Source organism: Mirounga angustirostris, unplaced genomic scaffold, assembly GCF_029215605.1.
Source record: "Mirounga angustirostris isolate CCGP_5_RB_7025 unplaced genomic scaffold, mMirAng1.0.hap1 SCAF_15, whole genome shotgun sequence".
In the NCBI taxonomy this organism is placed as follows: domain Eukaryota; kingdom Metazoa; phylum Chordata; class Mammalia; order Carnivora; family Phocidae; genus Mirounga; species Mirounga angustirostris.
In genome coordinates this window covers 4,424,579-4,446,463 of record NW_026991723.1, presented here as the reverse complement: position 1 = coordinate 4,446,463, position 21,885 = coordinate 4,424,579, and the positions used below count along the sequence as shown (strand labels likewise).

The 21,885-nt window shown below is 49.9% G+C and overlaps 1 protein-coding gene and 1 long non-coding RNA gene across 3 annotated transcripts in view; both read left to right on the top strand.

Annotated features, from left to right (window-relative positions):
* ROR2 (receptor tyrosine kinase like orphan receptor 2) overlaps window positions 1-21,885 on the top strand; it is a 203,202-nt gene that overhangs the window by 149,020 nt on the left and 32,297 nt on the right. For both annotated transcript variants that reach the window (XR_006792083.3, XM_045882141.3), the window contains exon 2: window positions 5,739-5,816. Coding sequence is in view for 1 of the 2 variants with exons in the window: in XM_045882141.3 (XP_045738097.1) it covers window positions 5,739-5,816 (78 nt within the window). In the remaining variant the exon portion in view is untranslated. The remainder of the gene's footprint in view (window positions 1-5,738; window positions 5,817-21,885) is intronic.
* LOC135362731 (uncharacterized) lies at window positions 2,100-5,722 on the top strand. Its single transcript, XR_010407801.1, has 3 exons — window positions 2,100-2,309; window positions 2,615-2,896; window positions 3,539-5,722. It is a non-coding gene; the product is annotated as an uncharacterized LOC135362731 (long non-coding RNA).

The following is a 21,885-nucleotide window of genomic DNA, read 5'->3' as shown; positions in this document are numbered from 1 at the left end:
TGAGCTGACGGATTACCCCGGAACGCATGGCCAACATTTCCCATTGCAAGTGGATGGGCTGTCTGAGTTTTCATTGGGAAATCTCTGCCTGCGCTTCCAGGGGCCCCTGGCCTGCTACACAATCAGCCCTCCAGGCTGGGGGCTTTTTCTGGGCCCTGGCTGTTGTTCTTCCTCAGATCCTGGAAATTATACCTTTTCACGAGGATGATCAAGTCCAAGAATGCCAAGCTTTGGTGAATGAAGTACCCTCAGTAATTAAAAAGGAGCCTGCTTTGAAGTTGTCCAGATATGCCGGAGATTACATCTAATTAAATCACAACAAGTGTACCTGATTCAGATCAACAGGTAGAGATTAATGGATGAAAAGTATGAATAACAAAACATTTTAAGAGACACGAATCAAAACAGAAAGGCAGCATGGACTCAAATCCAAGAGCGTGGGTTGAACTTCATTAGTAAATTCTTGCCTAATAGTGTCTCTGCTGCTAATGAGGAGAGTTAGTATTTTAATAGTACAGAAAGAGCGTGCAAACCAGAGCAGACCCACTTGCCACTCTGCAGACAGAAATTTCTCTTCCCGACACCACGAATCAAGACGTCCCATTAGAGGCCCATATTGAGAACAGGTCTAGAGAAGATTTTGGGTGACCGGTGCATGGTTTGTAATTACCATGCATTTCCCCACATTGGGGCAGGGTGTGCACCTTCAGCAGCCCCCCGTGAAACCCTGACTACTTACCAAGCATCACCAAACATCAGCGGTGAACCCTTGCATTGGGTCACCCTGCAGACGCCGGCTGGTTCAGCCCTGCCAAGGATAAACCAAGTTCCTGGTTCAGAGCTGATATCACATGCCTGACAATTAAGGCAGGATTCAGCTCAAAACCCAGCATTCTCCCAAGTGACTTCATGTCTGAGTATTCACTGGCCTGCTGTTGAACCTTTGCACAACTTAGATCAAATCCAGTGAGTCTGTGGTATTGCGCTCGCGTGGTTAGCATTCCCGCCTGGCTTCGGGGCTGTATCCAGTGAGTGAGAATGTAGGGTGTTTGGAGATAGGGTCTCTCCTACTGCCCTTCTTTACCCGTGAGCCCTGGTTATGGGCTGGAAGCATGTGATGGGATGTGGAATTGTTTTCCAGCAAGGTTTTCACGTAGGATAGTTTTAGATTTGTAGAGAGTTGTGAAGGTGGTAACGAGGTTGCGTGTCATGCACACCCAGTTCACCTTGTGTTAAACCTTCCATTAATGGTGTGGTCTCTTCGTCACAGTGGGTGTGCCTCGACTGACTCGTTATTCTCAACCAAAATCCATACTGTTCCTATTTGCTTAGACGTTACCTAATGTATTTTTTCTGTTCCAGAATCCCATGTGAGTTACCACAGTGTGTTTGTGTTTGGTCTTTGCTTCTAGGCATTAAAGTGTAATTTTGACATGGATCAAACCATACATGTAATGTATCATTGTATTAAACCAGCCACATTTAAATTTGGTTCATATTAAATGTTCTCTTTTCTTTAAACATCAAAAAAACGAGTAAGGGGCTAATAAACCACGCCTACTTGATTGACACCATCGATGCTTTGAGTTTTCCAGCAGCTTTGCGTGGTCTCCCCATGTGGGTTTTTACGGTGAAAATCACCCACATCCAGGGCATCATAAATGGACATGAGGCCTTCATAGCACACTTTGTAGTATTTTGCCAAAGTGAAGGATGTGCCATTTTGCTCCGAGGAGACCCTCCATTTCAGCAGAAGGTAATTGAGTTCCAAGGCTTTAGGGCAGATGGGGCTCCTCCCCGAGGCTGTTCCCCGTTCAGGTCCCCTGGTCTGTCGGTGGGCCAGTGGGGGTGAGGGCAGCAGCACCAGGTAACCCGAGTGGGCCTTTGTGTGAGGAGGCGCTGGGCAGAGGCCATCTGGGGGGTGTCACAGGGCTCGCACGCCCTGAGGCCGTCACCAGCCAGCTGGGCAGTGCATGGGGTTAGGAAGGTGGATAGAGGTCGTTCTGCAGTACCGCCCACATGCCGAGGAACCCGCTAGTCAGCTCTGACACTGGTGGTGCTGAACCCCACTCAGTCCTCCGCCCAGAGCCCGCGAGCCCCGCCTTCCCGCAGCCCCATGTGGACGTGTGCTGGTCTCCCGGCAGGTGCGTCTCAGGCCCTGAGCATCCTGTCTTTGCGTGGCCCCAACCTTCCCAGCGGCTCCTCCCGCCCTCAATCACCTCCGATCTCCAGTGCACCCCACATCCTGTTCCACTCGGGGAGCCAGACCTCCCCCAGACTCTCGGCGCTCTGACGTGCGGAGGGGGCAGGTAATGGGCTCCTTTGCTGATCACCTGCTCCAGCTTCATCCAGCCTCTTCCTTCTCTTCCTTTTTTCTTGGCTACTACTGGGCGTAACACTTAAAACATTGAATCATAAAATTGGTATTTGTTCAAAAGGCCACATACTGTATGACTTCACTTACGTAAAATGTCCAAAACAGATAAATCCCTGGAGAGAGGGAGAGTAGACTAGTGGTTACAGGGTCTGGGAGAGGTGAGAGTGGGGAGGACTGCTGATGGGAGCAAGGTTTCTTTTTTTTTTTTTTTAAAGATTTTATTTATTTATTTGACAGAGAGAGAGACAGCGAGAGCAGGAACCCAAGCAGGGGGAGCGGGAGAGGGAGAAGCAGGCTTCCCGCTGAGCAGGGAGCCCGATGTGGGACTCGATCCCAGGACCCTGGGATCATGACCTGAGCTGAAGGCAGACTAACGACTGAGCCACCCAGGCGCCTGGGAGCAAGGTGTCTTTTGGGAGTGATGAAATATTCTGCAATTACATAGTGGAGACGGTTGCACAACCTTATGAATGGCCCCAGACACACTGGATCATAGACGTGCAAATGGCGAGTTCTATGGTATGTAAATTACCTCAATTAAAAATGTGATGCTTTTTCACACGTGGAGATGTTTAAAAATAAAATAAAAGGAGACATTTTAAATTACCTTTGTAATTCCAGATAACGTAACAGTGACATTTTGACGTGGGTGTGTGTGTGATAGTTTTGTTGGTTTTGGCTTGTGCTTATTTTTTCCCTTTGGGGTATTTTTAACCCTTTTCAGGGGGGGCAGGAGAGACCCTGTTGGAATCTGTGGAAATGCTGGCACATATTGTCACTTGTCACCTGTCCCCAAGTTCATATTTGCCCCATTACATTTGGCTCATACATTAAAGTCTGGACAGCCGTTCTGTGTCCGACATACTGCTGTGCAGAGGAACGACAATTTCCATATCAGACTATCACTGGGGTCCTTATTTCTCAGTTAGGAAGCAACGATAGGGCCCAGGTGTGTCGAAACTTGAGGCGTCTGCACCAGGGACCACAGCAGTTGGCCATTTGCATTTATTCACATATGTGACTTGTCTGTGGTGGGGGGGAGCTCTGGCGTTAGCCTCGTGGGCTACTTGAAACTTCACCCCTGTTTGCAAACACGTAGATGACACTCTTTCGCTCAAGTACCCAAACTAAATTTTACTAAATCTTACTTAATTTTTTAAGGCAAAGCTGGAGGCTGAAAGAAACGAAAACTCAAATCCCAGCTTCTGTGCTGACCGGCACAACCTTTCCAGACAGAATCTTAGCGTTTCTCAGATCAGCGGCGACGCTGCGGGTCTGGCTGGGGGTGACGTCTGCTCAAGAATCAGCAGAAGCACTGGGATTACCCCCAGCTCCGTCCCACGGGGCGCATGCTCGTCTACGCGGCGCCTCGGATGCGCGGGAAATACACGTGCTTCGGCACTGAAAGTTGCCTTGGAAGAGCTGGGAATCTGTTCCACAGTGGAATCGGACTAATGGTGCTTATTTTTCTTCGGGGCGTGTATTTATTTGACTGTTTCACACCACTTGTCAATTTCTAAGCCATTAATAATTTTTATGCCTCTTTCAGATGTGTGTATATAGTACAAGTGTGTTTGATTTCCTGCGGTCTCTCTGCATTTACACGGTGCTGAATGATGGTGTGTGTAACATGCCAGTTTACCATCGCAGCCCCAGCTGAAGTTTAATTCTTGAGCACACACGCGTTGACCGCCTTGCATAGTTCCCGCCTGTCTCCATGGCGCGAGCAGCCCCCGGGTTGGGGTGTTAATGCCGGGACCATCAGCCGTCACGGGGACGCAGCCCCCGATGTCTACTGCTGTTTACGGTCGCTCCCCTGGGCCAGGTTCTGATCCCTCAGCGGAGAACGCTCGGGTTGCTCTGGGAGAGACGTACCATTTGGGGGGTCGTCTTAGAGAATCAGGGTGGTACTTCCTAGGGGTTGATTGGGGACATTTTACGAAAGCCGGGTTCTGACGGCCGGCCGGGTTTGGACTGGAAGCAATAGAAAGAGGGAACCTTCCTTAACTGGGTGCGAGAAGCCCGGGCTGGGGCAGAAACGGGCTCTCGCTGGCCTCCTGGGAGCTGGGGCTGGACTCCCAAGGGCGCAGGCTCACGCGTCACCGGGCGCGTCCTGTGATTTAGGAGCTGGTGGGGTGGACGGGATCAGCTTCGAGACGCCGGTGCCCTCCCATATCTGCTGGCCAGTGGTCATTCCCCTAAACAGTCTGAAGACTCTTGTGTGCCTCGTTGTATCCGCAAACCACCTGAACCGCACTTGCAGACCTCAGCTGCCTGGGAGCAAGGCTTCATCCTGAGCGTGGCCTGAAGTGTCTGGTACTTTGTTAGCTCTCTTTCTCATTTAAGAGAGACAAGTGGGGTGGCCCCGACTATAACCGAATTATAAACTGTCTTCCGTAGACTCTTTTTAAAAAATGGTGGTAAATGCCCATGACCTAAAGGTTCCCACCTGAACCACTTCTCTGACCATCGCCATCCATCTCCAGAACCTTTTCATCTCCCCCATATGAAACCGTCCCTGCTAAACACTAACTCCTGGGCCCCCGGGGCCCAGCCCTGGTGCCCACCATCTGCTTTCTGCCTATGAACTTGACTCCAGGGGCATCGTCAGCCCCGTTTGTCTTTCTGTGTCTGGCTGTTTCCATCAGCTTTGTCCGTGTGTCGCAGGGCAGGATTTCCGTTTTTCTAAGCCACACGATGCTCAGCGTGTGCGTCCCGCTCTTTGGTAGGCTTGAGACCACAAACCCAGATCCATCCAGGTATGTTGCCAGAGCCACCCCTGACGCCACCAGCTCTCCTCCACCCTCCCCTGCCCCTGACCAGTGGGACCCGGTCGAGGCCAGGCTGCCGGGTGACAGCCTGGAAGTGAAGGGGACAAGGGCCACACCGGGATATGGAGCCAGGGCGTCCGTCGTACCTGCCCTTCCTTTCCCCAGGATCCAGGGATGGGCGCCCACGTCCTCGGGTGGTGTTCCTGGTTGAGAACTACCAGAGGCCAGTATCTGGAGGGCGACCTGCAGACTCCGGCTACAGCGGTGTGTTATTTTGCCGGCCAGTGTTTGAATCTCTCTCCTGCCCTGAATGGCGCTCAGGGCTTCGGTCACGCGCCGGTTTCATCGGTGCGTCCTGCAGAGCATCTGCATTCTACCACACTTGGGATAAACGTCAAGGATCGCTGTTACTATTATACCAGATCTGATGTTCCAAGAGCCCCCTGGAAGTTACCGTAATGGCTCATCCCTCCAGGTGTTCTATACACAGCGGGCGGTTTTGCTAGAAAACTGTCGTCTTTGCACGAGAAGCGAAGTGAAGGCCTTGCAGTGAACTCTCACTAACGTACGTGCTGTGCTCTTTTGCTCAGGGGAAGTGGAGACTCCTGACCCGAATGACCCTTTGGGACAAATGGATGGACAGGATGGTCCTCTTCCAACTCTGAAAGGTAAAGTGCGGGGAGCGCTGGCGGGCAGGTGTTTGAACGTGTTCTCGGGGTCCCACATAGAGAGGCAACAGTCAGCTTGCCATCTTACTCGAGGTGTGGCTGCTGACACGGGGGGCGGGGTGCCCATGACCCAGCGTTGCCCTGCTGGTGGGCGTGGGGCGTGCCTGCCGCTGCCCCTGCGGTTACAGCCAGGTGGAAGGTGATGGTGGCAGGTGACAGGGCTCGGGTGGGCAGATGGCCATGGAGGGAGGCAGGGGCCTTGTGGGGAGCTCCGTGGGCCCTAGCAGAGCCTGAGGAGCTGGACCCCTGGCTCGGCCACTGTCCCCTGCTGACAGGTGGTGGTCCTCTGGGGGTCACTCTCTCCATGTCCTCATCCAGACTGGGTGGGCGCCAGGTGGATGTCAGGTGGGCAGGCAGGTTCTCTGTCTTGTGCTTCGGCCTTTCCCACAGGCCCCTGCATGGGTCACGGCGCATGGGGCACACTTTGTAGGAATATGAGGGTGGCAGAGTCCATCGGACACACTTCTTCAGATCTGGCCCAGGTCCTTGAGGAGCTGGCCCCCTTCCCACTCTACCCTTGGGCACCGTGTTGTCTTAGATCACTGTCTCAACCCAGCTGCTGCACATGGGTGGCCTCCTCAACAGGAATTCATTCCCCAGAGTCCTGGCGGTTGCGAGTTTAGGGCGAGAGCCCAGCAGCGTCAGTTCTGCTGAGGTCTCTCTGCCTGGCTTGCGATAGGCGCTCCCCACCCCGGCCTCACGTGGCAGAGCCTGTTTCAGCTGCTCTTCCCATTAGGGCGCTGACCCCCTTGTGGGGGTCCCTCATGACCTCATCTAACCTGATGCCCCCCAGAGGCCCACCTTCCAAGACCATCCCCCTGGGGGCTAAGCCTTCAAATGTGCATTGCCGGGAGACCCAATGCAATGCCAAACGATAATCTAGTAAGACATTCACTTTATTTTTGCTTAACTTCTTTCTAATTATTCAAAGACCAGCAACCCATACTAACTTCCTAGCCCCCTGTCTATTGAGGGTCCCACGACCCCTCAGGAAGGTTTTCCTCCACGTGTCCACGGCTGGGTCTTCTGGGTATTGAGCTAGGACTCAAGTCTGCTGGCCTCAGCCTAGGGGCTGGCGTGTCCCTGCAGGTCCTGGGAGGCTTCCTGGGGTCACACGGGGCGCTCAGCTCCCTCCTGGTTCCAGAACGCTCACCAGTGCATGCTATGTGCTGAGAGGTCAGCCGTCTCCGTCAAGGGCACGGGGAGCTCTGCCTGCTCAGTTGGTGATGACAAGGCCTCACAGGGACCCAGGGTACTTGCAGGGGGCAGGGCCTCTATCAGGACAGGGATGTGTCCCCAGGGGGGCAAGGCCTGTGCTCTGGATGCTGGGCCTCGGGAAACATTTCTTAAGAAGGAAGATTGTTTTGGGTGGTTAGATTCTGAAATCATTTCTCAAAAGGCTGACTTAGCCCACAGTCCAGATGGCCCACACGTATTCTTGACGCGCCCTCGGTACCAGCTGCTGTGTGAGGCCCAGGCACATGCTGGGGACCCGAACAACACAGCACCATTGTGTGTGGTCTCTGCCTCATGATGTTTCCCATACTGGGGAGTCAGCATCCTGAGTCCTTGACAGAGTAGCTCGGAGGAAGACAGGGGTGCGGTGAGCTGGAAGGAAGGGAAGGGCGTCCTGGCAAAGGATAGGATGTTACTTTGAGATCTGAAGAGCTGACAGTCATGGAGAGGGGTATCCTAGGCCATGGCAGTGCCTGGGCAAAGGCCCTGAGGTCAAGACAACTCGGTGCCTTGGGGCAGCTGAGAGAAAGGGCTGGGGTAGCTGAGGTCCGAAGGATCAGCGGGGCTAAACCAACATGGCCCAGTGCCGAGGCCATCAGCCATGTGTGGGTCTTTAAATCAATTAAAATTAAATAAAATTAAGAATCCAGTTCCTCAGTCCTCTGAGCTACATTTCAAGTGCTCAGTGGCCTCATGTGGCTAAAGCCACCGTAGCACAGATCTAGAGCATTCCATCACCACAGAAAGTTCTGTTGGGCAGCCCTGGGTAGACATACACAGCTCTTTAGGTGGTGGGAGAATGTTCTATTTTATTCTGAGGAGTGCCGTCCTCCACTGTGCAAGGTTCTGGCCTGGGACACGGTGTAGCCTGATCATTCTCTGAGAAGATCTTCCTGGTGGTCTGGAGGGTGATGGAGGGGAAGTGGAAGGGGTAGTAGGAGGGGGTGAGGGGGCGGATGGGAGGGAGGGGAGGGGGCAGGTGGGAGGGAGGCCAGGAGGCTGGTAGGAGGGAGGTGAGGAGCAAGCAGGAGGGAGGTGGGGCTGGCTGAGGAGAGGTGGACAAACCACAGTTAGAGTCTGCATCTAACCTGCACTCACCTTGTGGACTCCAGTATTCCTCAGGGGAATCATGTTTGCAGCAGACCTGCCCGACCCTCCCCCACCTCCCCCGGCAGGTGCAGGGGGCAGGCCTCCAGGGGGCCTGGGCTGGGTCAGGAGGGAGTGGGAGCACCCCCAATCACAGCTGTGCTTCCAGCAGCGTGGGGGGCAGAGGCGGCTGCAGGGCAGAAGGTCCCACAGGTCCACTTGGAGGAAGACGCACTCGCTGACTGAGGGCGGAAATGACTGTGGGCTGAGTGTTCTCAGGAATTCTTATTCCCACCCAGCCACAAGCTCCAAACATGGAGAAGTCAGATTCTGTGCCTTGGGTGGTATTTTTGGTCCTCCTTCTTGGTATTCGAGCAATTTCTCAAACCCACAACTGCATGCTTTGTGATGCCCTCTGCTTAGTGGGGATTTGATTGCCTCCGGTCTGTTTTTGTTAACCCACATGTGATTGTGTGAAAACCGTGGATGCTTCCACTGAGGTATTTGGAAGCTTGCCTTCCCTTCTCCAGGGCACAGAGACACCATCTGCAGACGTTCCCTGGTGACGTGGGTGTGTGTATGCGTGTGTCTCTGTGTGCTCATGCATGTGTGTCTGTGTGTACATGCATGAGTGCGTGCATGTGTGCATGATGTGTGTGCGTGTGTGTACATGCATGAGTGTGCACGTGTGTATTTGTGCGTGCCTGTGTGCATGCATGTTTGTGTGTGCATGCACGTGTGTACATGCATGTGTGCATGCGTACATGCATGAGTGCGTGTGCATGCATGTCTGCGTGTGTGTACATGCATGAGTGTGTGCACGTGTGCGTGTGTCTGCGCATGCATGTGTGTACATGCATGAGTGCGTGCACGCGTGTCTGTTGTGTGCATGTGGTACATGCATGAGTGCATGCACGTGTGCATGTGTGTCTGCGTGTGCATGTGTGTCTGTGTGCATGTGTGTACATGCATGAGTGCGTGCACGTGTGCATGCGTGTGCATGTGTGTACATGCACGAGTACGTGCGTGTGCATGTGCGTGCGTGCACGTGTGCATGTGTGTGTGCGTGTGCATGTGTGTGCACATGCATGCGTGTGTGTGTGCACACGCACGTGCGTGCACGGTGCAAAGGGACAGTACAAGAGGAAGCGGAAGGCCACAGCATGGTGGTGCAGCATGCTGAGTGCCGCTGGGTGAGCTTGGCTTGGCCAGAGTGCACACCTGGACTGGAGGGGGCTCCAGCACCCGCTGCGGCCCAAGCGCCCCCAGCCATCAGAGGCATAGGAGGCTCGGGGCACAGCACTCACCCGGGAGGCAGTGGCAGGAGGCATATACTGTGTGGCAGTGTGACCGTCAGCATGTGCCTCCGTTCCAGGCGTCTGCACCTCAGCAGCCCCTTGGGGACAGGATCCTAGAGAATGGCCCCAGGGAGTCTCAGGGACACCCCAGTCACTGCCTTACAGCCCTGTTCTCTCGCTCTGTCGTGTGATGTTACTTCTTTTTGGGTTGTGGCTTTTGCACAAAAGGACACTCCCTCTGCCCTTCCTTTCTGCTCCCTCGGCTCCGTGACAGAAGGCATCGACATGGCCATGCCAGACTCATTAGTCCACGTGCTTTTTTGTGCAGCTTCGGGGAGCGTCACTGCTTGGCCCCATTTGGCTTAAATCTTACAAGAAAGTAATAATAGCTGGATGGACCATAGGAGCTACTTCTGTAATCCAGTTGGCGTTTGTGATGCGCCCTGGTCTGTAGAAGCACAGGTGGGTGAAAACGGCCGGTAGGCCAGTCCCTGGGTGAGAGAACCGCTCTGCCTCTCCTGAGCAGACTCGGATCTGGGAATTAGGTCCAAGTGTAGACGGCGTTTGTGCTTGGATACCCTGCGAGTAGTGAGCACCTGACACATACAGAGTTGGTGGTTGGTCCTCAGAGAGAAGGATCCCCAAGCAAAAAGCCTCCGTAGAAGAGAAAATAAACACCACAGACTTTGTGACTTCACAGCTGAAAAGTTTGCCTGAAATTTCCGTATGCCATAGGGCCGTCACCGCAGGACTGCGGCCGGGCCCAGGACTCCAGTTAAAGTGCCGCGTTAATGCAGGATGGCCATTTGCCAGAAGCCTGTATTCCTTGCTACGGTAGATACCCTGGTAAGATGATTCATGGCGTTTTTATCACTGTCCCTGTTAGTGGTATGACACTTAACAAAAGCGTGCATTTGGCCTACAGGCCATTTACTCCTGTGTTGCAAGGCTGTATTTTAAGTGCATCTGTAACATGTCTTAGGTTTTGTAAAATCAGTACTTTGGAATGTTTGTGGGACGTAGATCACTTCTGAGAACCCAAGGGCGGTGCTGCTGGGCTGGCGTGGCTGGCGGCCTCCGCAAACAGCCCTGGTGTGCCCCCGTCTCCCGTCTGGGGAGGAGAGCTGCTCATCGTCGCCGCGAACCCAGCAGGGGAGTTCCGAGCTCTTCCTGCTTGAGGCTACGTTGCAATTAGAGGTGCTGTCAAGGGCATTCTAATCACAGGGCAGACGGTGATGCCTTACTCACCAGGCCGCCCCTGCGGCTCCCCCCAGGGCTCCTTGGGCAGAGGGAACAGGAAAGTCAGCAGAGAGCTCCGCGTTGGCATGGTGACAAGGCCTGCTGTTCTGTCTCCTGAGCCTTGGGTTCCCGACCATGTAGGACGCGTGGATTGACTAGTGTACGTGTTGGGTCCGTTTCTGGAACTTGTGTGTGTGTGTGTGTGTGTCTGTGTACTTGTGATGGTTTCCTGGGGTTTGCTGCAGGTGTGAGGGTTCCAAGGCTGATGGGTTAAGTTGAAAACCTCACCCCCTGTTGCAGACATCGGGTGAAGGGCTCTGAGCTCGGTGCCATCCCGGGGGGAAGGCCATTGATGGATCACCCTCGCTCCTTCCCGCCGCCGTGGATTTGCAGTGCCCGTTGGACTGTCCAGGACGTGGCCAGACTGAACGATGTGGGGAGAAAACCATAACCCACGGAGAAGAGATTTCAGAGCACGCACAGTTGTGTTGTCCCGGGCTGAGCGTGGGGGAGAGGCGGCGTGCACACGCACGTGAACCCTCCCCAGGGAGGGCGGGGACGCGCCCCAGCTTCCAGAGCAGCGAGGCTGGTTCCTGCCCCCGCACCTTCCTCTCATCTCCCCTTCTTCCCAGAGTCCTCCCGCCCCCCATCCCAGGCCCCTGTCCTTGCAGGGGTCGCCTCTGGCTACCTGCCCTTCGGCCGCAGCTGGCCGCCACGGTTCTGAGGAAGGCCGTTCTTCCTTAGCTCATCGGGTTTGGCCACCACAGTGCAACGGCTTGTCCGTGCGTGCTTGTCTTAACATCTGTCCGTGTGTGTGTGTGTGCTCGCGTGTGCGCTTCTGCTCTCTGGATCTCTCCGCCTGACGTCCCCGTGCACAGCTCCCATGTGCTCCCCTCCACCTGCTCTTTGGGTGTATTTCTCTCTGAGTTCGTCCATCTGTTCCCCTGGGTCTGGGTCTGCCTGCCGTGTGCGCGTGTGTTCATGCCCCTGCCCCTTTGTGAGGCTGCCGACGTCGCCCTGTGTGGAGGTGTCGGCTTGTCGGCTGGCTTCTTCCGTCCTCCGTCCCCTATACCTCTGCAGTAGCTTCCGAGGGCTGTCATGCCCAAGGACCACAGACTAGGTGCCTCAAACCACAGAAATCTACCGTCTCCCAGGTCTGGAGGCCAGATGCCCACTGTGCGTGGACTTCCTGGGCTCGTGGCCGCATCTCTCCCTTCTCCGTCTCTGTTGTCACATGGTCTTCTCTGTGCGTCTGTGTCCAGATGTCCCTCTTCTGATAGGGACACGAGCCATTGGACGAGGACCCATCCATGTGACCTCACCTTAACGTGATTACATCTGCTGTGACCCTATTTCCGAATAAGGACACATTCACAGGTTCCAGGGATTAGGCTCCAACCCATGTGGTTGGGGCCACCATTCACCGCACGACAGGACGGGCACCCTCCTCCGAACGTGCAAACACTCACACGTACTTCTTCCTCAGGGCCTCAAATTTCCTTTGCTCCTTTGTTCCCATGTCCTCTGATGCACATCGTTGCTAACCTCGCATCCTCCTGTCCTGCCCCTGGGGCTCCTCTGCTCGTCCACCCCGGTTCTGTGCAGACCACTAGACAGCTCAGCGGGAACGTCTGGGCGGGAGTGACCCACTGCCCCTGCCCCCGGCTGATTTATTGGCCTGTAAATGCTTCCCCCAGAGAAAAGCAGCTTTATGTTCTCCATGCGGCTCTCTGGGTCTCCTGCTCACCTGCCTTGCCAGGCAGGTTGTCTGTTTTATCTCCCACCAGTCAAAGCCCTGTGACCTTGTGACCCCTAGCACATATGGCTTTCCTTATCTCCTTCCCAGACCAGTCAGTGTGGCCTGGTAAACAAGCAGCTCCTCAGACACCTAAGTAATTTGACCAAGTTGGTGAACATGTGGGCGGTCAGCTGGGATTTAAAAAAAAAAAAAAATCATTAATCACTGATCTGACTGTGAGGCAGGAGTGGCGTCCCATGGTGATGGGTTCTCCTGTTAGCTCTGCCTTTGGTGTGTTTTCATGCTTGGACTGAGCATCACTGTCCGGAGTTAAGGGTGAGCAGAGAGCTGGCCCGGGCAACAGGGCCACAGAGTCCATTAGCATTGTTGTTAAAGTCACCCGCTGCGCAGCAGGAGAAACCTTCTTGGCTAATTAAAAGGGAAGACTTCTGTTCTCCCTCTAACACTGTGGGATGCCGACTGATCCAAGTTAGCCAGATTCTCAGTTGTCTGTGTCCTGCCCCAATTGGGCTGTTCAGTCATGTCTGGAGAAGCTTGGGGTGGCCCTAAAGGGAGCTTTGTGAGCTAGAAGAGAGCTTAGCAAAAGTTATACAAACCCCATATTTTGCACAAAAGGGAAATGAAGCCGGGAGTTTAAATGGTGCCTGTGAATAAAGCCAAGGGCCAGAGCAACACTGCTTCATCTTGAGAGAACTTTCTTTCTGGCTTTCATTTTGGCCTCCAGAGAATTAATGATGGCTACAGTGGTGGACCAAACAAACTTGGCCACACTCCACTTAAATTACATACAAGTGCTCCACAAAAATTAGCAAAAGATATAAATGCTTCGATGAACTTGCAGAGAGAGAGATGGAGAAATGCCTAGGAGCCAGGAATAGGGAGGAAGCAGAATTGTGACAGCCTTGGGCTGCCAGGCAGGATCCACCTGAGGTGGTCCCACTCTGTTAGCAGCCTTGGAGAATGTCCCATGGTTTAGTTTATTTGAGACAAAGAGTTGTGTCCTGCAGGTATCATGAGCTTATGACATGGGCTCCCCAGCGACGTAAGATGGTGTCCCCATGTGGCTTTGGGTGCATCCATGGGCTCTAGAGTAGAAGGAACACCAGTAAGTCATGGGCACCTTGGCAAAATCTGGGGATGGGCAATGGGCTTCTGCAGATGCATCAAATTCTCCAAAGCACTGATGCTGGAAGAGCCCCCAAACATAAATGCTACACTAGAGAGAATACCCAGGATTGGGAAAATGCTGAGATCATGTGAATAAATAAATGCCATAGTGTTACTGATTTCACTTGGAATCAGAGGTATTACATTTCCTTCAATCAGGAGAAATGAGAGTTGCAACAAATATCAAATTTGCCTTTCAGAAAATGAAAGAATTTACATTTCTTGTACCCTAAATAAGGGCCTCTGAATGATCATCCCACTACAGAAACTGTTCTGCAAGGCTCAGCTGTAGCAGGAGCCTTGGGTTTCAGCGTCAAACCAGAGGGAATCCGTGGGGTCCAGAGAACTGAGTGTGGTAGGTAAGCGTTTGGCAGCGAGCTAGGAGACCTAGAGACTACAGTCCTCGCCTGAACCTTGGCTCAAGGGTGCAAGCACAGAAGCTGCTACCATGAGAAATCGGACTTGGACCCACACCTCAGGAAACCCAGTTTACATGACAGGAATGTAGTGGGGGAATCCCAGGCCCAAGAGTTAACACGAAAATTTGGCACTGCCTGTTGCAGGAACCCAGTCCTCAAGGGGTTCCCACAGAAAAACCAGCCCCACAGTGGAAAATTACAAAGCACACTTGGAGAGGCTTGGGATGAGTGGTGAGCTAGTAAACAAGGAAGCCAGAAGGATTAAAGATGAAGAAAAGGCAGTGGTGAGTTTGAAAACCAAACAGACCTTCTAGAAATAAAAAAATGTAGTCAGAGAAATGAGAAACTTGATGGGCAGGTCAAGGAGCAGATGGTGCACAGCTAGAGATTAAAAAGGGATAGGGAATATAAAAGCAGGGAAGCATACTGAGGAACCACACACAGGAGAAAGTTCAGCATCTATCTGGAAGGAGATTTCAGAGGAGAGATAAAGGGGAATAGAGAAACAATGAGGTATTTGTGGAGAATTTTACAGAATTGATGGAATTGGGAATGGTACTGAGGCCCATTAAGGCTACATACAAATCAATTCACAGCTAGAGATACATGGGAATGGCAAAGACAGAAGGTAGATATGAAAAGTAGCCTATGAGGGAAGGTCAGATTACCCAGAAAGGAATAAGAACTAGCCTGACTTGCAGCAGTAAACACAGAAGCCAGAAGATGGCAGTGTAATCACCAGTCTAGAATTCCATACCTAGCTAAACTGTCTGTCACTCAAGTGTGAAAGTCATAGGTTAGCCTTAGACCAAGACTGAGGGTATTTACAAACTCAGTCCTTTACCCAAAGAGCAAATACAATTCAGGATGAGAAGACACCTAAGTAACCTGCTCTTCTCTAAGGGAAGCATTTACGGCCAATAAATCAGTAAGGGAAAAATGGAGAATAAAGAAGGAAATCGAGCAGAAAACAGGAAAGGAGGATTAAAATGAAATGAAGAATAAAATACAAAATGAAAACATTAAAGATGAAACTTGCCAGTTAAAAAACTCATAGTTCACCCATATAGACACATCAATTAACGTGTTAAATTATTAAATGTTGTTTGCAAGATTCATCTCTAAAATTTAATCATAAAAAATGATTTAAAAAATTAAAAATACAGGGGCACCTAGGTGGCTCAATTGTTAAGCATCTGTCTTCAGCTCAGGTCATGATCCCAGGGTCCTGAGATTGAGCCCCACATCGGGCTCCCTTCTCCGTGGGAAGCCTGCTTTTCCCTCTCCTGCTCCCCCTGCTTGTGTTCCCTCTCTTGCTGTCTCTCTCTGTGTCAAATAAATAAATAAAATCTTTAAAAAAATTTAAAATACAGTGTAAGACCAAAGTACCCTTGGTAGCTACCTTAATGTCAGATAAAATGTTCTCTTAGACAAAAGCCTTAAACAGTGATCTAAAGACTGAAGTTTAGGCACCCAGCAACATAGTTTCCAATACATAAACACAACTTGACAGAATTATTAATAGTCATCTGACAAATACAGAATCAGTGAACACACGTGCCATTGAAAGTAATAGATAAGCATATTAAAAATTTGAAAAACTTGACAAGTTTATTCTACTGGGAATATATAAACCCCCCCACTGAGCAGTTAGAGAAACAAACTCTTTTTTTTTTAAGATTTTGAAAAATTTATTCATTTGAGAGAGAGAGCAAGCACAAGCGGAGGGGCAGAGAGAAAGGGAGAGGCAGGCTCCCCACTGAGCAAGGAGCCTGATGTGGGGCTCGATCCGAGGACCCCAGGATCATGACCTAAGCCAAAGGCAGATGCTTAACTGACTGAGCCACCCAAGCTCCCTGAGAAAACACATTCTTACCAATAAAATGTACAACATTTACTCTAAGTATTATCTCTGTGCTATCCTGTAAAACAAATCTCTGTGGTATCAAAGAATCATCATCACCTAGACCATGTTCTGTGACAGCAGTGTGGTTAAGAACACTTTTAATAACTTGTACCTAAAAGGGGAAAAGTATAATGTAAGTTACAAGATATTTGGGTCTGGCCAACCTTATGGAGATTAGATAATCTGCTAGTTGGCTAAAGAAAAAGTTGAAGGGAATTTGCACATTGAATGCATGTATTAGAAAAAGAAAATCCATTAACCGCAGAAGTTAGAAAAAGAGCAACAGTGTAAAGATTTGGACAGCTGCAGAAGGAGAGCCCGGTGGTTAGCAAACTTTCAAGACACTCAAACTAGTGACAAATTCTTAAGATGCAACGTGAAACAGCACTATTTCAGGTCCATCAGATTGGCAAACATTTTTAAGCCCCTAAACACCAAATGTTGACACAGTTTTGGAGGAAACAATTTCACTGACGTTGATAGTGAGCACACATGGTTTCAGGGACTCTTGAGACTTAGATAAACGAGAGATTTTAAGGCCCTGTGGCATCACTTCTGCATCCAGGTGGATACTCTCAAGATATTCTTGTGTGTGTGCAAGATGAGACATGTATACAGGTAGTCATTAAACACTAGCAAAAACGTGGGGAATAAAATGTGGGTATAGCTTACTGCCCCTCAGTTGGAAAAAAGATAAAGAAATCATGGTTTGTTTGCACAGTGAAATATTATACAATCATTAAAATAAGTGAACATCAACAAAGATAAATCCCAAGCTGATTTTTGAGTGAAAAAAAAAAAAAACCTAGCAAAGATGATCTTTCAGGGTAAGTTTCTAAAAATATAAAATAGTAGAAATGTGCATTGGAATGGTGCATACCAGTTCTCAGGAGAGGGAGGGAGAAATAGGGAGGTGTGGATTTTCTTTGCATCCTAGAATGTTTCATTTTTAAAAAAGTGTTCTAAGTCAAATATGGTAAAATGTTAGCATAAAATGTTGATGTGTACATTGGTATCTATTATATTTCTATTTGTATTTTTTATATGTTTGCACCATATCAGTATTTAAAATTGTTGAGAAGAACTGTTACTGAACAAAAACAGTTAAGTAAAAACATATGTGAGCCGAATGAATTTTAAAAACAAAAAGGCCACTCTGTTGCTATTTGAAGAAGATATCTGCATAGAAACTCCAAGATAGTCAGCTTAGACACTATTATAACTAAGAAGATAGTTCAGTAAAGTGCAAGATAAAAGAAAAATATACATGGTGGACAGAATATTGGCCTTCCAAAGATGTCCAAGGAACCTCTGAACATGTTACCTTTCATGGTGCTGCGGGGACCTTGCAGATGGGATTGAGTTAATGATTTTGAGATGGGTAATGATCCTGGATGATCCAGGTGGCCCCAGTGTAATCTCAGAAGTCTTTATAAGAGGGAGGCAGGAGGGTCAGGGTCACTAGCTGGAGACATAGTGATGGAGGCAGAGGTGGAGCTGAATGCAGGGGAGGTGGGTGCCACCAGCCAGGGCATGTGTGGCCTCCAGAAGCTGCAAATGCAAGGACAGAGACTCTCAGAGCCTCCAGAAGAACACAGCCCTGCTGTTACCTTGATGTTAGGACTTCTGACCTCCAGAACTGTAAGATAATAAATCTGTGTTGGTTTATGCTACTAAGTCTGTGTTAATTTGTTATAGCAGAAGAAGAAATTAGTGCGATATGTAGAAATCCAGAAGTTGTCCTATAAGCCTTCTTTAAACCACTTAGATAGAAATAAAACAATTCTCTCATAGTAAGGAGAATTATAGGATGCTAGTTACTAATTATTAATTACTAATACTAATTACCTAAAAATACATGTGAAGGTCCCTACGAAGAAAATGACAAAGCTTTCCTGAATAGGTGAGAATGTCTGAGATAGATATGTAGACCATGCTTTCTCCATATTGTCAAGAGGGCAGTTTTATACAAATCATCTATAAATGCAGCCTCTCTCCATCCACACCCCAATTTTTAAATCAGTTATCAGGATGATTCTAAATTGAGTCTGGATAAGAAGTAGCCATAAAATTGAGAAACATGCTTCCAAAAGTAACATTTATTATTGGTTTTTTTCTTTCTCTTTTTCTTTTTTTTTTTGAGAGAGTGTGCATGCATTGGGGGGAGGGGCAGAGGGAGAGAGAGTACCTTAAGCAGACTCCCCACCCAGTGTGGAGTCCTATGAAGGGCTCGATCTCACGACCCTGAGAATCATGAGCTGAAATAAAGAGTCAGATGGGGGCGCCTGGGTGGCTCAGTCGTTAAGCGTCTGCCTTCGGCTCAGGTCGTGATCCCAGGGTCCTGGGATCGAACCCCGCATCGGGCTCCCTGCTCAGCGGGAAGCCTGCTTCTCCCTCTCACACTCCCCTTGCTTGTGTTCCCTCTCTCGCTGCCTCTCTCTCTGTCAAATAAATAAATAAAATCTTAAAAAAAAAAAAAAAAGAGTCAGATGCCCAACTGACTGAGTGAGCCACCCAGGTGTCCCAACATTTGTTATTCTCCATGTCCCAACTTCTCTCAGTTATTGTAATTTAACAAATGTGACACTGCCGTAGAAACAGGCCAAGATCAGTGATGTGGGGAGCACGGTTAGAAATGAATAGAGGCTGTTTTAGATGGGGCAGCCAAGGGATCACCCTCCATGGACACGACTTTTTGGCAGAGACTTGACCCTGGAGAAACAGCAAAGATCTGAGGACTGGGTGTTCTGGTCGACTGGACAATGAGGGACCAACTGGGTGTGTATTAGGAAGGGTAAGGGACCCCCCGCCCTTCCAGTCAGGGTGAGTGTGGGAAGAGTAGAGAAAATTTCAGAAGTATTGCTATTGTGGATTTCAGCCATTCCCCATTATACATCTTCCTAATTTCTTCCCAAAGACTGAGTTTTAATCACCCATATAGGGAGGGCACTATAAGTTTACGAAGTTACCATGTTATCTGCCTATGGTTTGAAGTTCCATGTTATCTACTTATGGTTCTGGTCTCTGAGCTTCCAGTAGAGCATGAAGGAGGTAGATTCAAGACCCAGGTTGGGACATGGGTGTCATCCATGGAGATTCTGCCCTGTCCATGCCCAGCTGGGCAAGGCTTTCGTATGCCATTGCATCCAGACACTCCAGGGATTGGTGCTGGGGGTATAGGAACATTCTTTCCAGTCCTGATGTTCTCCTCCAGTGATCCTTCATCTTGGGGCTGTTTCTGGCCCGCTCTAAGTTTGTTCTTGGATGAAACTATATGATTTTTTTGTTTTTGTTTTGTTGTGTTTGTGTTTGTGTTGTTGTTGTTGTTGTTTTGTCCTCAGCAATTTAAAGCAGATGTTCCTGGCCCTGGCTACACACTTAGAGCTTTTGACAAATGCCATTGCTCAGACCCCTCCTGGGTCTTACAGAGAGACACAGCGAGAGAGGGAACACAAACAGGGGGAGTGGGAGAGGGAGAAGAGAAGCAGGCTTCCTGCTGAGCAGGGAGCCCGATGCGGGGCTTGATTCCAGGACCCTGAGATCATGACCTGAGCCGAAGGCAGTCGCTTAACCGACTGAGCCACCCAGGTGCCCCCAGGTGGTCTTTTTTATGAGCTCCCAGGTGGCTCCACTGTGAAGACAGAGGTGAGGTCTGCTGGTTTAGATGGGGTAGGATCAAGAAAAGTTAGTAAGAACTCCACGTGGGGACTAGATCACTGCGCTAGATTCTCCTTTGTTTTCTGCGAGTGGAGGAGAGTGCAGCTTCACGGGTGAGTGTTCATCTGTTGAGAGTGAAGGTAATCTGGGAAAATTAGACACCTCAGGCTCAGAAGAAATAGTGGAGGCCTTATTCCAGGATATGAGCTAAGCTGAGGGAGGTTTTCAGTACTCAGGGAAGGATGCTTTCAACAGAGTGGCCCCTCTCCCCACCTGATACTTCCATCAACCCCACCTCACCCTCCACTTTTACCTGGTTGGTCTGCCTGCTCTCACCTTGCTCATGAATATGTCCCTCATCCCTCTTCAGGGGCATATTCTGACCCAGGACTACACTTGTAATGTTGTGCAACCATCCGCAAGCTCTGGTTCCAAACATTTTCAGCCCCCCAAAGAGAGACCCCATGCCCACCAAGAATCCCTCCCTAATTTCCCCTCCCCCAGCCTCTGGCAACCATTAGTCTGCTTTCTGTTTCTATAGATTGACCGGTTCTGGATATTTCATATAAACAGATAGAGCCAAGAATGCTTTAATGATTAAATCAATGGTGTAAGGTGCTTGATTCCAGCACACGTGCATTGCTTTAGGCCATGGTAGCTAGGACGACGAAAACATCTAACAGAGAAATACTGGCGCTGTCTCTGAATTAAGCCTAGTTCTGACTCCGGTAGATGGTTTCACAGTATCCTCCTGGTGGGGTTAGTACCAAGCTCTTCGTGTCCATGCAGAGGGCAGAGGAGGCAGGAGAACAGGGAACATGGAAAGACAGTCTAACGCTTACCAGTTTGTCAATCAAGGATGTAGGAGAAGCCATCGACAGGTATGATGAAGAAGAATTCCATGTTTCCATATTCATTGGATGTAAAAACGATGTTCTGGAGAAGAAACAGATCCTGGGTCTGTTTGCAGTAATTGGGCAATAATTACTGGCTGGCTTCTCCTCAGGTCTCCTCGGCTGTACAAAAGGAACGGTCCCCTTAACTTTCTTCTCTGACTCCTAACCTCCCTTCTCCCTTCTCCCTTTCTAGATAAATGTTTCCATGTTGAAGAGGCTCCTCCTCTGTCTTTCAGGATAGTTAGCCAACTGGTGGAACTGTCCCAAGTTGATGTATGCAGATGTCCTCAAAGTGGAGGGGGACGGTGGCCAAGCTACTGTCAAGCTCGTCCCGCAAAGGGAGGAGATGAGAGAGTCAGTGACCACCATGTCCTGGCCCCCAGAACCCCCAGGCCTGCCCCTTCTAGATGTTTGCTGGTCAGCTCGGAGACACAGACCCGCATGTTCAGCCTTTACACGAAGCTGTTGCCTGTGTCTGCAGGAAGCTATGGTTTGTCACATGTCTTTGAGGAACTGTCATCAGTGTGGCGATGAGAATTCTAATTCAGCTTAGGCCAAGAAGAGATCGTTGTACTTTTAATGTGCCATTGGCTATTTTACATTACAATTTGTTGACTCTTTTATTTGTCCCACTGTGCATTCGTGTTATGCAAACCTTGATGAAGCATTTGAATATTAAGCAACTTGAAAGTGCTTCCTATGAAACCCTCTGATTAAGTTGGGCTCTGGCCAGAGCACAGTGAAATGGTGAGTGTACCGTCATCTGTGACTGAGATTATGTCAAAGTAACCACTTCAAGCTCTCAAATCAGATTGGATTTTGTGTTCAAAGACTCAGGGTCTAGGGTGGGAGCTGTAGGAACCAGGTCTTCCCAAGTCAAGTTTGTGCAATTGAGTTCATGAAGAATGTACATCCAGAACATCACCCTACTTGGTTCCAGAGGGATGTCATCGACATGTTCCTCACATTACAGCTTTGTGTCATCCACGAGAATTCTCTTCCATAAGTTAACTCAGTGCACTGAGAAAAGGGTTGGCTAGGAGAGAATCAGGGTAGAATCTAATGATGTGGGTAATAATGCTTAGTGCTAATTAATGACCCCTCTCAGACAGCCATCTGGCCACTCTCCCTTGTCAGGAAAAACCATCCCTCCCTCTTAAAATCCACAGCCTCCCATCCCCTCTGCTGCCTCCGGTCACCCAATATCTAGGGGCCATCCCCCAGCCTGTAAAACGTACCTCAAGGGTCCACTAGAAACCCTGTAGTTTTCCATTTAGTGAAGGCCGTAATAACAGATAAGTGCCATCTTTCAACTTCATTTTTTTATAAAAGGGTAGGAACCTACC